Source organism: Nicotiana sylvestris, chromosome 2 (assembly GCF_000393655.2).
Source record: "Nicotiana sylvestris chromosome 2, ASM39365v2, whole genome shotgun sequence".
Taxonomy (NCBI): Eukaryota; Viridiplantae; Streptophyta; class Magnoliopsida; order Solanales; family Solanaceae; genus Nicotiana; species Nicotiana sylvestris.
The window spans coordinates 208,057,348-208,073,884 of record NC_091058.1 but is presented as its reverse complement, the minus strand read 5'-3'; the positions used below and the strand labels follow the sequence as shown (position 1 = coordinate 208,073,884).

Here is a 16,537-nt window from a genome sequence, read left to right as displayed (position 1 = left end):
GGACTAGGGTTTTTGCATCGTGTTAGTCATCATTTTGCTAAACCCTAACCCTAGTTGTTCTCCCATGCATTTATTTCCCTTTGTCTTATTTAGTCTTTAAACAGATCTTCTTGTGGCCTTTAAATAATGGAGTAGATACTTATAATATATAGTGCAAAAAAAGAGTACATTAATAATATAAATTTAGCATGTTGCACTTCTATTTTTCGGATTAATTATCAATTTTCCTTATTATGAACGATTACTTGTCTTTTCTTTTAGTTAACTTGATAGTGTAATTACGCTATATAACCGTGTCTATATATCAATTAAAGTCATAAATCATCAAGTTTAACTTTTATATATATATAAAAGCTTTTACACATCATCCAAAAGGTCTACACGTAACCCTCCATCAAAAGTGAAATTTGTAATCTTGAAAATAAAATAAGTCACTTGCTATATATATATTAAAAAATTAAAAAGCAAAAAAATGGATTAATGTTCTTTCTGGTGTGAAAAGTGTTACTGTAAAACACATTTAGCTACGGTAAAAAATGTACATTATCAATTGTACACACTACTAATAACTCCTTGCAAAAACATTATAAATAGGTGTTCATTCTATTCCAAACTACACACTTTGTCCTAGCTAGCCATAATTGCATAATTACTATATCTCCTCTCTCTTCCTTCTCATTAAAGAGAAGTTTCTCTTTGTTCAAGAGTAATTGCCTATTTTTAGCACAAATTAAAATGGGAGGAGGAACTTCTCCTTGTGCTTCCTGCAAATTATTAAGGCGTCGTTGTGCCAAAGACTGCATATTTGCTCCTTACTTCCCTCCAGATGACCCTCACAAGTTTGCCATTGTTCATAAGGTTTTTGGTGCTAGCAATATTAGCAAGATGATACAGGTTTCATTTTTTTTTTTTCTTAATCTGATTCAAAACTTTGTTTCTAAATATTTTATATTTCAATAGTTTTTTTTTCACGAGAGCGGGTTAATATTCATTTTTACCAGAGTATCAATTAATAATTATCGTAGAGATTATCTATTATTGTACGTTTTATAAGCAGAGGAAGATTCAAAATATAAACTCTATGGGTTCAATAAGTATGGATTTTTAGCGTGAAAATTATATTAAAATTATGGGTTCAGAATTATTTATTATAATCTTAGTAAAATTTATGCTACATGTTGAAAGTACTGACTTTAGATGGACCCGGTTATAAAAGGTTGGGCGTGCCTTTATTTATAAGTAAAATAGATGACCTGATTATGTAAGTATATATTTTCTTGCTGTGAAAATGAATATAACTTAAACTCTAGGCTAAAAGTGGAGTGCCATTAGTTGTTTGTTCATATTATGCAACACCTGTATGATTTAGCTATTTATTTGTCTAGGTTAATGTTATTGGGATCTTTACACATATTTGGTCGGATTTCCTATTTATTTTTTCTAGTCAGTATACATAAATTATACACTGATTATATACATATTATACATACATATATATTGTACATCCATCGGCTAATTTTTAATTCTATAAATCTCATATATAGTTTGTTCATGTTATGCAAATTGACATATGTATATATGATTCATTTTCTTGGTTAATGTTATATTCAGGAACTTCCAGTACAGCAAAGAGCAGATGCAGTAAACAGTTTAGTGTATGAAGCAAATGCAAGAATGAGAGATCCTGTTTATGGTTGTGTTGGTGCCATCTCTTATTTACAAAATCAGGTTTCACAGTTAGAAATGCAACTGGCTATGGCCCAAACAGAGATATTATGCATCCAAATGCAGCAAGAATCTGCTCCTAATTTGCCTGCAATTCAAATGGAACAATATGATGGTTCAACTCCTCAAGCACTGAGTTTTGGCAGCCCTAATTACTTAGTGGCGGAACAAGAATTTAGACGTTGTGGGTTCTGAGTTGAGAAAATAGGTTCTGAAATGTTTATGACTGGATCTTTTGTTTTTGGCACGTATATATATGGTTCAACCTCTCAACTACTGAGTTTTGTCGAACCTGCGAATCCATATTATTGGATCTACCACTTGCCTTACTTGTTCATCTTGTTATAACTAGCACAGCGTTTTGGACTTCTAACTAATTAATGAAGTGTTGTAACACTTTGATTACTTAGCTGAGGAATTTTATAATTTGTCTGGTTTTTTTATAGTGTGGGATAATACTGGATATATTGTTGCTGTTGTCGATCTTTTTTACAAGTTCCGATTTGGATGGTGGTGGTCAAGGCACATGCATCCACTATTTGCTTGTTATAAATCTAGGAAAATAGTTGAATTCAGAATTTAAATCTTGCGAGTTAAAGATTTAGAGTCCATTAGTAATCCAACTACTTTTTTAAAATCATGATGAGTTCATAACGTAAGTATTTAATTTTCATTGGTTTTCATGTATAAATTTATGATTTGACCATTAAAAAAGCTAAAAGACGACATATCTCGAAAAGGAAAAGGAATTAAACAAAAGAAAGAAAATCATAGAAAAAGAGCGACAAATACAGCCTAATTAATGCGGTTATACACAGTCAAACCGTAGCCTATGACATATGTAGAGTAAAAATTAAGTAGGGTTAACATTTACATTTAAATCATGAATATCACTAAATCTTTTGTATCACCACACACGGGGGCGAAACTACATTATCCGAAGGGTGGTCAACCGACCACTCTTCGTCGAAAATTATTATATATATAGATAAAATATTAGGTTTTAGAGGTATATAATATATACTGAACACTCTTTTTGGAGAATTTTTTTTTACTTCTTTCAAGTTTAAACACCCCTGCGAAAATTTCTGACTTTACCACTGACTCCACAATACTATTTCTGGTTTCTAATACGAGTCGCATTAGCAAATTATCTTGATTTCAAAATATTTGAAGTTAGAAAAATAAGAAGTCATTTTGTTACTGTTTCAGTTAGTGAAATGTTAATTATGTGATTGATAGTTTTGTCTATATAACGGGTAGTGGTCCATGAAGATGGAGGAAGAAAATGGATGTTGGGTAGTGTGGAGAGTCAAACTTCTTCCCATTGACCATGAATTTCTACACAGATTTTATATAATGCATATATAAACTACATAAAAAAAAATACTACAAATCAAAATAATTAACAATTCAAAATATTTAAAAAGTACATAAAAAAATCGCGATCAAAGAACAATTTGTATGATCTCAAAATCTGAAAAATATCATTTCTTTTGGGACAAGGGGAGTGTATAGGTCGAAATATATCCCAGTACTTAGTGCAAAATAACATAACGGAAAGAATCAGCCGATGTCGATTAAGAGATAGCGAGGCTCGTGGTCAGGATGCAAACGATGGTCGATATCGAGCACTGCAAAAAGAGTTGTAACGGCTAGTTTATTAGAATAAGATATTGAAGAGAATATTTCATTGGATATTCTCTGCATATGCACTATTAGGATTTATTGGGGGTATGTCTCATATAAATAGAAAAAAGGTCAATGAATGAGGGAGGAGTGTACATGGACCGGGTTAGTTCGGTTTTTATCAAAACCAAGCCAAACCAATTATATCGGTTTGGATTGGTTCGGTTTTGTCGGGTTTTTTTGTTACATACATATTATTTCAATCTTACTTTATTAAAATTATAGATAAAGCTTTGATGAGTGAAAATATGTTTAGTAAATGTGGTAAAAATTGACAAACATATGATCTATTAAAAAATTCTAATGGGAAATTTTTTTTAGTAACACATGATAGTTATTTTCTTAGTCGTCTAACAATAATTTTTCGTTAATTTACACTTTCAAGGTTAATACATGAGAGGATCCCAAATATTTCTACATTTTCTAAAGAAAAATCACTATAAAGTCTTAAAAATATAAATAAAATTTTTATATTTATATGTCGGTTTGGTTCGGTTTTTTTACTCAATACCAAACCAAGTCAAACCAAACCTAATCGGGGTTTTTAATCAGTTTGGTTTGGTTTGGTTTTTCGGTTTGGTGCGGTTTTCCGGCTCGGTTTGAACACCCCTACATGTAATATTCACCGGAGAATAACACTTTTCAAAAGAAGATTCTCTCTCTAGAAAAGATACAAACTTTACTTTTCATCAATATTCTCACTCACATTATTTCATACTTTTTCATCAGCTCCAATAATAGTCTAAACGTTCTAGGATTTATCTATTACTCTTCATTGTGAGGAGGAACAATCATCTAGTTCATTCATTATTGGGTGAATCACTCCTCCTATTTACTTAAATGTCATTTATTATTATTTATTGCTAGTTACTCCTTCATTGCTGCTCATATCCTTTGGAATATTAAATGTATAGTATTATCAATTTTCCACTAACTCGATCCAATGTTATCCGTGCTTTCAAGATCTATATCTAAAGATATTATCATTAACTAGGTCTAACCCTTCATTGCTTAGAATATAATAGTTTAACCGAAGGTTAATATTTTTGGTCAAATAATTTGGCGCCGCATGTGGGAATTTCTTAGTTAAATTTTTAGTTTCCTCTAGATCTACAACTAACACAGACAACAGGATCCCCTTTCTTCATATGCACAGATCTAATATGGTAGGTAACAGAGAAGAAAGAACGAGGATAACGGGCGACCTCACAACCAACCTCTTGAACACCATCATTGAGATTTCTAAAGTAGAGGACGAGGATACAACACTCCATGCCTCCCCCAGGCGAGGCAGATCTTCCTTCCTCACTGTAGCATCACAAAATCTCTCGGTAAAGGAGCTTCTACGTCCGTGGGGGAAGAGATACCACCAGCAGTAAAAAAGCTCCTCGAGGCTATGCTAACAACACGCTAACCAGCATCTTCCATAAGCCCGCTCATGATACGGTTGCAGAAAATGCAAGGACTTGCGTTATACCACCAGCGGACGAGCAGCATGACCCGTTTCCTCCTCCAACGACGGGTTACTCACAACGCCGTTAATAGTGCAGGTAATGACACCCTCGCAACCATTTTGAAAAAGATGGAGGAAATTGGAGAACGAGAACAAAGCGCTTCGGGACCAAATGAGGGAACACCAATAAAGGGTCGATAAGATACCGGGTTCCCCAAAGCTCTTGCCAAAGAGAGATGATGGTCGGTTTGTCGAGCAGCCATACAGCGATGGTGCCGCCCCGCATGCCATACCAAAGACCTTTAAAATGTTGCCCTACCTGAAAATATATGATGGTACGACCGATCCCGAAGACCATGTAACTCACTACGTCACCGTCATAAAAGGCAATAATCTCGCCAAGGAACAAGTATCCTCTATTTTGCTGAAGAAATTCGGCGAAACTCTCACCGGAGGTGCGTTAACATAGTATTCACAACTGCCTGCGGGTTCCATTAAGATCTTCAAAGAAATGGCCGACAAGTTCGTAACGGCCCTTGCTGGGGCCAAAAAGGCCGAAGCGAGAGTAATTGACATATTTGTTATTAAACAGTCTCCGAGAGAGGGATTGAGGGACTTCTTCGCCCGTTTCAATTGAGTAAGGATGACCTTGCCGAACATATCGGAAGGGATGGCGGTTGCAACTTTCCAGAACGGGCTAAGCATAAATGGTTCAAGGGCAACGAGAAAATTCTTAAGTCAGCTTATGAAGTGCCCCCAACTACTTGGGATGAAATATACAATGCATATTGTGCCGAGGTCCAAGCAGACGAGGACTACCTCAATGGGCCAACTTATTGATTGACCTTGGTACAAGCCGAATCCAGGAAAGATAGAAGAAATGATATCAGAAGGGACCTCGTAGCTCCACGACCCAATCAGGAACGGCATCTACCATATGTCAGAAGTGCCATTGCGCCCTTCTCCTACCACGAAGAGGGCCCACCCAGATCAAGGACAGGGATTCATCAGAACGAAAAAGGTATGCGCCATTTGTTATCTGCTCACAATTTTTGTATGTCTCCTACAGAAATAGCTTGTGCCTTGGAGAAGCTCGGAACAAAGGTGAAGTGGCCACAAAAGATGAGGTCAGATCCGAATACCAGAAAGTCGGATGCCCTTTGCAAGTTCCACCAAGAACGAGGGCACAAATTCGCATATTGCATCGCCCTAAGATAGGAGGTCGTAAACATGCTTCGATAAGGACACCTAAAAGAATTGCTGAGCCACCAGGGAAGGACCAACTTTGCCAAAGGATGTGAACAGCATCAGGGACCGCCAAAATTGCCCTTGCCAACTCGCACTGTCCACATGATCATCGGTGGCGGCGATGGTGTTTCTATCAACAACATGAAGTTCACCACAACCCACAAGCTCAAACAATCGATTACCCACGAACGGTATGACGAGCTCGAAGAGAGTATCATCTTCGATAAGTCAAATACCGACGATTTATTTTTCCCTCACTATGACACCATTGTTATCCCTTTACAAATTCTAGATACCGATGTGAGATACATTACGGTAGACGATGGGAGCGGCCCGTGTATTATCCACCCTCGAGTATTTACACAAATGAAACTCGAGGATAAGATAGTGTCGCGTTGTATCATACTAACAGGTTTTAACAATATAGTTGAGCGAATATTTGGAGAAATTACACTCCCCGTCCTAGATGGTGGATTCACTCTGGAAACCACCTTTCACATCATGGACCAAGACACAGCGTACAACGTAATATTAGGCCGACCATGGATACACACCTTGATAGCTATCCCTTCCAGCTTATATCAAGTCATCAAATTCCCAACACCACGGGGAATCTTCAACATACAAGGGGAGCAACGCACATCTCGGGAATGTTACCGCATCGCATTGGATTGCACGGTCATTCAAATAACGAAGGACAAAGAAAAAGAGGAATAACAATCAACAGGGTTAAGGTCGAAAGGTGATGATAGCGAGGACATCATCAAAGACCCCGATACGGTCGAAGCCGCCGGTTCGACCATAGAAGACCTTGACCCCGTCCAATTAGATAGCAACGATCACAGCAAGAAAGCTTATGTCGGCTGCAAACTTCAGGAACCAAGTAAGTTTCATCAATTCTTAACTACTAACGCGGGCTTGTTTGCTTTTAGCCATGCAGATATGACAGACATTCCATAGGAAATTGCCATACACAAATTGAAGTTGATCCATTGAGATAGGTCCAACGTAAGTTCAACTCCGCAATTAATGACGTAGTACGTGAAGTGGCTGAAAATTTATTAGAGAATGGATCCGTTAAGGAGTCAAAATACCCTCAATAGGTTGCTAATGTGGTCATGGTGAAAAAGAAAAATAGGAAGTGGAAAAAGTGTGTAGACTTTACAGATTTGAATAAAGCATGCCCCAAGGATTCATTTCCATTACCTCATATCGACCAACTCATCGGCGCAATGATCAGGCATGAACTACTGAGTTTTTTGGATGCCTACTCAGGCTATAATCATATCCTCATGGAAGAGGAGGATCAGGATAAAACCACTTTCATAACCCATCAGGGGACGTACTACTACAAAGTCATGCCCTTCGGACTAAAAAATGCAGGTTTAACGTACCAAAGGTTAGTAACAAAGATGTTCAAAGACCAACTTTGTAAAACGATGGAGGTCTACATAAACGACATGTTGGTCAAGTCCAAAAGTAAAGAAGATCTCATCGACCACTTGAGAGAAACCTTTGACATACTCATACAGTATGGAATGAAAGTGAACCCCGAAAAGTATGCATTCAGTGTGGCCTCATGAATATTCTTAGGTTTCTTAGCGTCACATCGAGGTATCGAGGTCAACCCTGATCAGATCAAATCCATCAAAGGGATACCAGAGCACTTGACCACCAAAAAATAGGTTCAGAGGTTGACTGGCCGTGTCGCCGCCCTTTAAAGATTCATCTCGCGATCATCGGATAGGTGTCACAAATTCTTCAGCAAGCTTAAGAAACATAACGGCCTCCAACGGACTACAAAGTGCATTCAAGCCCTGAAGGAACTAAAAATATACTTGTTATCACCACTACTGCTTTCAAAACCAGAGTCGGGGGAACGTCTCCTTGTCTACCTCGCTGTATCCGAAGTGGCTGTGAGCACAGTCCTAGTCCAAGAAAGCAAAGGTACGCAGTCTCCCATCTATTACATTAGCAAAACATTAGTCGACACCGAGATGAGATACCCTCACCTCAAGAAACTGGCTCTGGCCTTGGTCATAGCTTCACGAAAGCTTAGACCATATTTCCAATGTCGTACCATCTTGGTCGTCACTAATTTCCCCTTAAGAAGCATTTTGCATGAACCTGAGCTATCAAGCAGGTTGGCCAAATGGGCTATCGAATTGAGCGAGCATGATATCACATATTAGCCGCAAACAGCGATAAAGTCGCAAGTACTTGTAGACTTCGTCGCCGATTTCAGTGCAAAAATAATGCCTGAAGTTGAAAGAGAAGTCGTTCATGCCTCTCCCCAAACACAAGACCTCTGGGTCATGTACACCGACGGTGCATCCAATGCGTCGGGAACCGGATTGGGACCCGTACTCAAAGTCTACACAGGCGAAGTGATTCGCCAATCCATAAGATGCCCGGATATGACTAACAACAAGGCTGAGTATTAGGCCGTAATTGCAGGGTTAAGGCTGGCGCTTAAAAACGGGGCAAAACGGTTGAAACTATGCTGCGATTCTCAACTAGTGGTCAATTAAGTCATAGGGACTTTTCAAATCAAGGAACACAGGTTACAAAAATACCAAACCGAAATCTGCAAGTTGCTACCCGAGTTCGACGAATGTCAACTCGACCAGATCTCTCGAGTACAGAATGCTGAGGCGGACGGCCTCGCCAAATTAGCTGTAGCCACCAAAAACATTGCAACTGGAGACAGAAGTGTAGTCTACCTTCTCAACTCATCGATATATCTAATCGAGGTAAGAATCATAAACTTGACTTGGGACTGGTGCAACCGTCTTGTTACATACTTGAAGCACGACGTACTTTCAGTTGATAAAAAAAGGCCAAGAAATTACGGATGCAAATAGCCAGGTACAACATTATACACAACGACCTGTACAAGAGAACATATGGCGACCCTTTAGCGAAATGCCTGGGCCCAAATCAAACATGGTGTATCCTTGAAGAGGTCCACGAAGGCTGAGCTCATTCCGAAAACCGGGCTTCGGTCAGATGCCTCATACGGGCAGGGTATTATTGGCCCACCATGAAAAAAGAGGCCGTAGATTTCATGAAAAAATATGAGCAGTGCCAAAAGTACACCTCAATGATCCACCAAGCAGGCGAACACCTCCACTCAGTCACTTTCCCTTGGTCGTTCATCAAATGGGGAATGGACATCGTGGGCCCCCTCCTAGTGAGGCGAGGTAACGTACAATTTCTTATGGTTTTAACTGACTATTTCTCTAAATAGGTAGAAGCGGGAATATTTGCTCAAATACGCGAACAGGAAGTGATCGCCTTCATATGGAAAAACATTGTATGCCATTTTCGCCTCCCCAAAGAGATCAGTTGCGACAACGGACCCTAATTTACAGGAAAAAAGTTCATCGATTTTTTTGAAAAATAGCATATCAAAACAATACTCTCAACACCGTATCACCCCGTAGATAACGGACAAACAGAGTCCTTCAACAAATCGATACTGAACATCATAAAGAAAAAACTCAAAGACGCCAAGAGGCTATAGCCGGAATTACTACCCGAAGTACTATGGGCTTACCAAACAACTCCAAACATGAGCACATAAGAGACGTCTTACTCACTAGTCTATGGGACTGATGTTGTAATGTCGGTCGAAGTCGGAGAGCCCAGTCTGAGATAATCCCACGAGAATGGGCCGAGGAATGACGAAAGCAGAAGGCAAGAGCTCAACGAAGTCGAAGAACGAAGGGATATGGCCTACATAAGGATGATCGCCCAAAAACAATAGGCGGAATGCTATTATAACAAAAAGGAAAAGGTCAGACCACTCAAAGTCGGGGACTACGTGCTCAAAGCTAAAACACAAGCAAGCAAAGAACCACGGGAAGGTAAACTAGGAACAAATTGGGACGGCCCATACAAAATCACGGCAATAGCAAACAAAGGGTCATTCCAACTAGAAACAATGGAAGGAAAACTACTATCAAACAACTGGAATATCACCCACCTCAAGTACTTCAAATTTTAAGAAAAAACGTCCTCCAAGTCGTACATTTTTTCCCTCATTTGAGTTTTTGTCCCAATTGGGTTTTCTCAAGGAGGTCTTTAACGAGGCGACGAAGGGGACACTTCAAGTTGAAGTGCAAACAGACGGAGGCACGGGATGGCTAGTTCATTGATCGAGCTCTCAAGAATTCTCCATCTTAACCAATGAAGGGACTAAATAGACCCGGGTTGGGACTGGAATGCTAGCCAACGCCCGAAAAAATATGTAAATTTCTCCAAGTGTATGAATAAAGCACAAATACATGAAGTTTATTTCTATTGCTCCAAATGTACAGCCAAGGCAATGTCGCCTAAAAGTTCACAACACCGACAAATGCCGCACAAAGAAGCATACCTAACTGGCCCTAGGCCATAACTAGTTATAGGATATTTCGACCTCGTTTGAATCAACACCTAATCAGCCCTCGACAATAACTATATATAGGTTATATTCGACCTCGCTCGAATCAACACCTAATCGACCCTCGACCATAAATAATTATAGGTTACATTCGACCTCGTTCGAATCAATACCTAATTGGCCCTCGGCCATAACTAATTATAGGTTATATTCGACCTCGTTTGAATCAACACCTAATCGGCCCTCGTCCATAACTAAATATAGGTTATATTCGACCTCACTCGAATTAACACTTAATCGGTCGTCGGCCATAACTAAATATAGGTTATATTCGACCTCGTTCGAATTAACACCTAATCGGCCCTTGGCCATAACTAAATATACATTATATTCGACCTCACTCGAATCAACACCTAATCATCCCTCAACCATAACTAATTATAGGTTATATTTGACCTCGTTCGAATCAATACCTAATCGGCCCTCAACTATAACTAAATATAGGTTATATTCGACCTCGCTCAAATCAACACCTAACCGGCCCTCGGCCACAACTAAACATAGGTTATATTCGACCTTACTCGAATCAATGCCTAACCGACCCCCGGCCATAACTAAGTATAGATTATATTCGACTTTCTTTGAATTAACACATAACCGACCCTTGACCATAAATAAACATACGGTATATTCGACCTCAGTTTTAAATTAACAAACTTGGGTTTTGTTTCGACTTCGTTCGAACTAACGCCAGCTGACCCGCAGTCGTAATCAAACTAAGGATGTGTTCAACCCTATTCAAGCCAAGTGATTACGACTAAGAAAATCAAGACAACCACACAACGAAATCAAAGAGCATACAAGCACGAACCGAAGAAAAAAAACCAGGTGCAAATAACAAAACTGTTATTTCATGCAAATATGATAGGCACAAGTGTGCGGCAAAACAAAAACAAGGAAACGAAAAACTACTGATCGCCACCAGGCCCGACAACGCCATCTGCGCCTTCACCATCACCACCACCCTCAGGATACTCGTTCTCATATCAGGCCTCTTCTTCGATCCGATCAATGCATATATCTCCCTCATTGTCATCGGCCACCAGTATAGCAATATCATAGCCACAAGTTACCCGAGCTCCGTGTACCTTAACACAAGCATCCTCAAAGATGGTTTCCTAAACAATTCCCGCCCTCATTAGGTCTTTAAATATATCCAGTTGGGCCTCAGCATAAATCCACTCCTCGTACAAATCTCCGAGAATATCAGGAAACCAGAAGTACGGGAAGAGGATGGTCGAGCTAGTAATTGGGCATTCTTGACTACAAGAACGACGACTCAATCACAAAGGCCAAAAGCCTTTCTCTCTCCAATTCTCTAATCCATTCATCAAGGCGCTCCTCATTGAGCCTCTCCATCTCCAAGGCACTTTATCGCTTGGAACGAAGAACATGGATCACGATCTCCAAAGCCTCTGCCTTCCTTAAAGCCCCAGACTGAGCTAACTCTGCCTTCTCAAGATCCTCTACCTTCTCAGTGACCTCACCGCACAAAACATCTGCCTTGAATTGACATTCTTTGATCTCGGCATTCAGTGAGACCGCCTGGCTTGGAGATCGTCGCATTGGGCTTCAACCCCCTTGCTGACCTCGAGCTCGTCTTATTTGGTTCTTAACATTCCCTCAAGAATGCTGCATTTTGCGATGACCCTAATCAGCTCGTCATAATTCTCCTTCAGTTCGTTCCAAAGAGCCTAAAAATGCCGCTCGCACCAAACCGTCTACAAATCTTGGGGTGCTTGCCACGATACTCATGGTATTTTTGCTCCATCTTCAGAAAAATAGCCTTACGCCTCTCCTTTCTTCGGGCACTCTCAATTTCCAAAACCACATTCTTAAAAAAAAGAGAACAAAAAGTAAGAACGAAGCACAAAACATTGAACTTGAGAAATAAAAGTCAAAAAGCTTACCCTGAGAGCGATGTCAGCTATGCTCCTTGATAGGGTAGCATCATCCAATTTTTCAAGGGTTTTTCCCTCCACGTAGGAATATAGGGGACCTAGGGAAGGAACCACATCTCTGTATTCAGCAGTAAATCTCGATCTATGGGGATCACAATAGTCCATATGGACCCATCCAGTTTCATTTCGAGCCGGGTAAACCCTTCCCCGTCATCTTCATCTCATCGGTGTCAAGATCAGAACCCATCTCATAGCCATCCTCGGCAATGCCTTTGCCTCTCCCATCGACCGACGAAGAAGGACCATCAGCCGGTCGTGAGGTCGATGGCTCATCTTGCCGTAAAGTATTAAAAACCCTCGCAGACGGTCCCTCAAATTCCATCGTGGCATTAGGAAATGAAACACCCTCTGTGGCCTTAATCGATGGAGGAATCTCAGACAATAACTCGTCATCATTCTCAAATACTATGGTTGATATTTCGCGTATGACGTAATCGTCCACTGTCGAATCTATGGCCCGGGTAACCCCATCACCGACGTCAACCGACCTTCTTTTACGGGGAACCAAATTCTCACTGCTCGGCGATGACTCCCCTTCCTCATCCACAAGACGATAAGTATCTGCATGTGGAGAAGAAACTGATGCAGATGCAGCAGTATATGGGGTCGATGAACGAGCGAACCTGGCCGTGATTGAGGTAGGAACAAAAGCAGATGATCGAGCTAGCCTAGCTACGGTCACAAGGGGAATAGACACCGAAGAAAAGGTGGCCTTCCTCTTATGAAATGTATAAGGAAGAGCCTTCAGCCTCCTCGAAGATCCTCGAACAGAAAAAAAAGATTGAAGGTTATCACCTGTCACGCCCCAAACCTGAAGAGTTGTGGCCGGCACCAGGTGCCATACTCGGCCCTAGCATACCACTCTGTAACTGTGAACTCTGGAAGGGTAACCCTCAACTTAGGCCGATGAGGCCATATTTTGAATCATCTGAAAATAACGTCTACAACCAGCAATACCAACTAAACATCTACATAAGGCTAGTAAAGTCACAATACTAATATATAAAATATACAGGACTCGTCTACAAGCCTCTAGGGATAACTGAACTGTGTCATGGTCGGGACAGGGCCTCGACCTACCCATCAATCCTGTATATATAAAATAGACTCAAAGGTATAGACCTGGTAACTCCAGGGAAGTGGAGCTTACTAACCAAGCTAATATTTTGCTCTATCTATTGGGAAGGTCTATCCAGCTATCTATAAGGACTTGCAGGCGTGAAAAGCATCATCCCTGGCTAAAAGGACGTTAGTACGAAATAATGTACCGAGTATGTAAGGCAACGGAATAAGTAAAAACTAAAACTGAACTAATAATATAATAACTGAAAGTAACTGGGAGTCAAAGATAATCTAAAGATGTGCTTACCTGTTGATATTGACTCAACTCTCTCAATATAGTAAGTAAAATAGTTGTTCGACCCTATAAGGCTCGGTATGTGTATAACTGCTCTGCCGTAGTAGGCTCGTTCATAGGCGCTCGGACATACTAGCTCTGTATCTCGGCCATTCTAGGCTCTCTCATAGGTGCTCGGCCACAATAGGCTCGATATATAACTTACCATCTGATTAGAGGTTGCCCAATAGGGGTCTGCCCACCGATTCTAGGCTCTCTCATGTGTATATATATATATATATATATATATCAACTTTTGAAAAGTCAAAGAGGTGCTAGCTTGGCACCCTAGCATTGGCCCTTCTTCCGATGTTTATATCTTTTTATCCATATGTCGTATGGATGAACGGTTAATAGATTTAGAAATGATATTCCAAGACCTTCAATTCGGTATATAATATGTCCTAAAGAGACCTCATATAACAAACGAAATATATTGCTAAAAAACCTTTAGTGACACACCTACTTGTCGCCTATGCAATCTGCGTAGTCTTGCGAAATTGAAAGCATCTCTCTACTCTAATGTTTTATCAATGAACGGTTTAATCCGTTGGAAAATAGACTCATATATCTTCAATTTTGTAGGTAGATCATTCCATAATTCCAAGTGCATTGGGATAAATGCTCAGCTATATTTGACCTAATTTTCAGCATATTTATGAATGTAACTTGTGATGATCTTTGCCAACTTTTGTTCCACAACTCGCTTAACTTCAAAACATAACACACGACTATCACAATACTAAAATACCTCATAACATAATATCCTTATCATTTTGTGCACCCTAGTCTCACCCCAAAAGTACATGTTATAACATTCCCAACTTGTCAACTTTTGACAAAACTTATTTTCTTCCATTCGTTTAGCTTCCAAGCCTTCCAACCCTCTTGGTACTTGCAGTTCATGATCTTAAATATTTGTAACCTCTAAGTTAATATGATTAAATTACTTTATGTACTTTCAAAGATGATCTCATTTCTAATCTTACATCAATTGACTTACGACGTACTCTCATGTATGAAAATAAGGGTTGTAACATCATTCTCCCTTTGGAACATTCGTCCTCGAATGTTGATTGATATGCTTATCAATATCATTACCTATAGCTATTACGAATAATTTAGTATTGTCCTTGACATCTAGGCAACTTTTCTTTGAATAAATTCAAAGGCCGGGTCATTCCCCCCTTTAGGCCTCTTTCTCGCACCATGACCTGTGGTCGAAATCCTTCCAATATCGTTACTATTGCTCCCTTTTGTCGTGCAGCTTGTACGACTCTATCCCTGTATGTGTGCCTATGAGACTCTTCTCTCATTCTTCCTCCATATTTTAGCCAATATCTAGGCCTCATTTTGGGAACATATACAGAACTATGACAAGTTGTTCCTGCTGGTATATATATGTGTACTGAAGTTGTTCGCTCGGTACTTTATTGAACTTATGACTGTTGTTATACCGTGTTTCATAGACTTATATATATATTCTTATAGCTTTACTACATCTAGGTAGGTTATACTATACCATACCACTTACTTCGGTTTATTATTATCGGGGTTTGCTACCCAACTAGAGGTTACTCTCTCGCTACTTATCATATATGTATAAATCTAAGTACTTTAGTTCTTCCTCATTACTATTTATCTTATGAATGACGGCCTAATCTTATCTCATACTTTGGAACTTTTATTCGCCTATTGTTGATTCACCTTAATGTTGATCTATAATCTACCACTGATAACTTGAAACCTCTTAAGTAATACATTGTCACTAGGGCTCACGTTACATAGGGGAACATCTGAAGTTATTTGGATGATCCACCTAGGGACGATACTATACTTCAATAACCATATTTCGTCGCATCCCAATGTGATTTATCTTATGAGAGTATTCAATCTCATGTAATTCATGAAATTCCTTCTCTTTGAATAATTACTCAATCGAAAGCCTAAATGTCATCCTCTTAACATTTATCACAATTACAACCTTATTCTATTACTAGGGCAGCATTCCTTCTTTTCTATATGCTCCTAGTCTTAAACTCCTCCGAGTTCATTCAAGGTGTACTGAGTTTTTTTATAACTTACGGGAACCATCAACTCTATTGTTTTGATGTGTTTAATCCCGAGGGCTTACCTATTGTCGTCACCTTCTCACTTACCTTTTCTTATCCTTACTCCCGTCTACCTAAAACCTTGTTGCTCTACCATACTTTAGCTTGCGACCTACACATATCTATTTATACTACTCGCAACCTTCCTTTAACATGATAGCACCATAGATTTCCTTATGTTATTCTGGAACCTCAAGCGAGACATCACGTTGTCTCTAACTCTTCTTTACTCTCTTAACTAGACCTGTCGGTACCTAGAAACCATAGGCTAGAAGATATGCCACTTATGACACAACTATCATTTGTTGATACTGAATCACAGTGCTTCTAACCCCTTATTTGAAGTCTGGACTATTCACAACCTTCTGCACTTGAGTATCTCGTACCCTCTTCACCTTTAACTTACTTATCTTTAAATATAACATCATATTTTCTGTATCTTTCATAACTACCCTTCAACATAGGTGGAATTCACATCCACAATTTGAAGCTCTACTATAATACTTA

The 16,537-nt window shown here is 39.5% G+C and overlaps 1 protein-coding gene across 1 annotated transcript; it reads left to right on the top strand.

The window, feature by feature from the left end:
* The first annotated feature begins 638 nt into the window (after window positions 1-638).
* Window positions 639-2,202, top strand: LOC104232905 (LOB domain-containing protein 12). The gene is made up of 2 exons (XM_009786189.2): window positions 639-894; window positions 1,612-2,202. Exons 1-2 carry the CDS (start codon window positions 736-738, stop codon window positions 1,918-1,920), a joined length of 468 nt encoding a protein of 155 aa, XP_009784491.1. The 5' UTR covers window positions 639-735; the 3' UTR covers window positions 1,921-2,202.
* The last annotated feature ends 14,335 nt before the right edge of the window (window positions 2,203-16,537 follow it).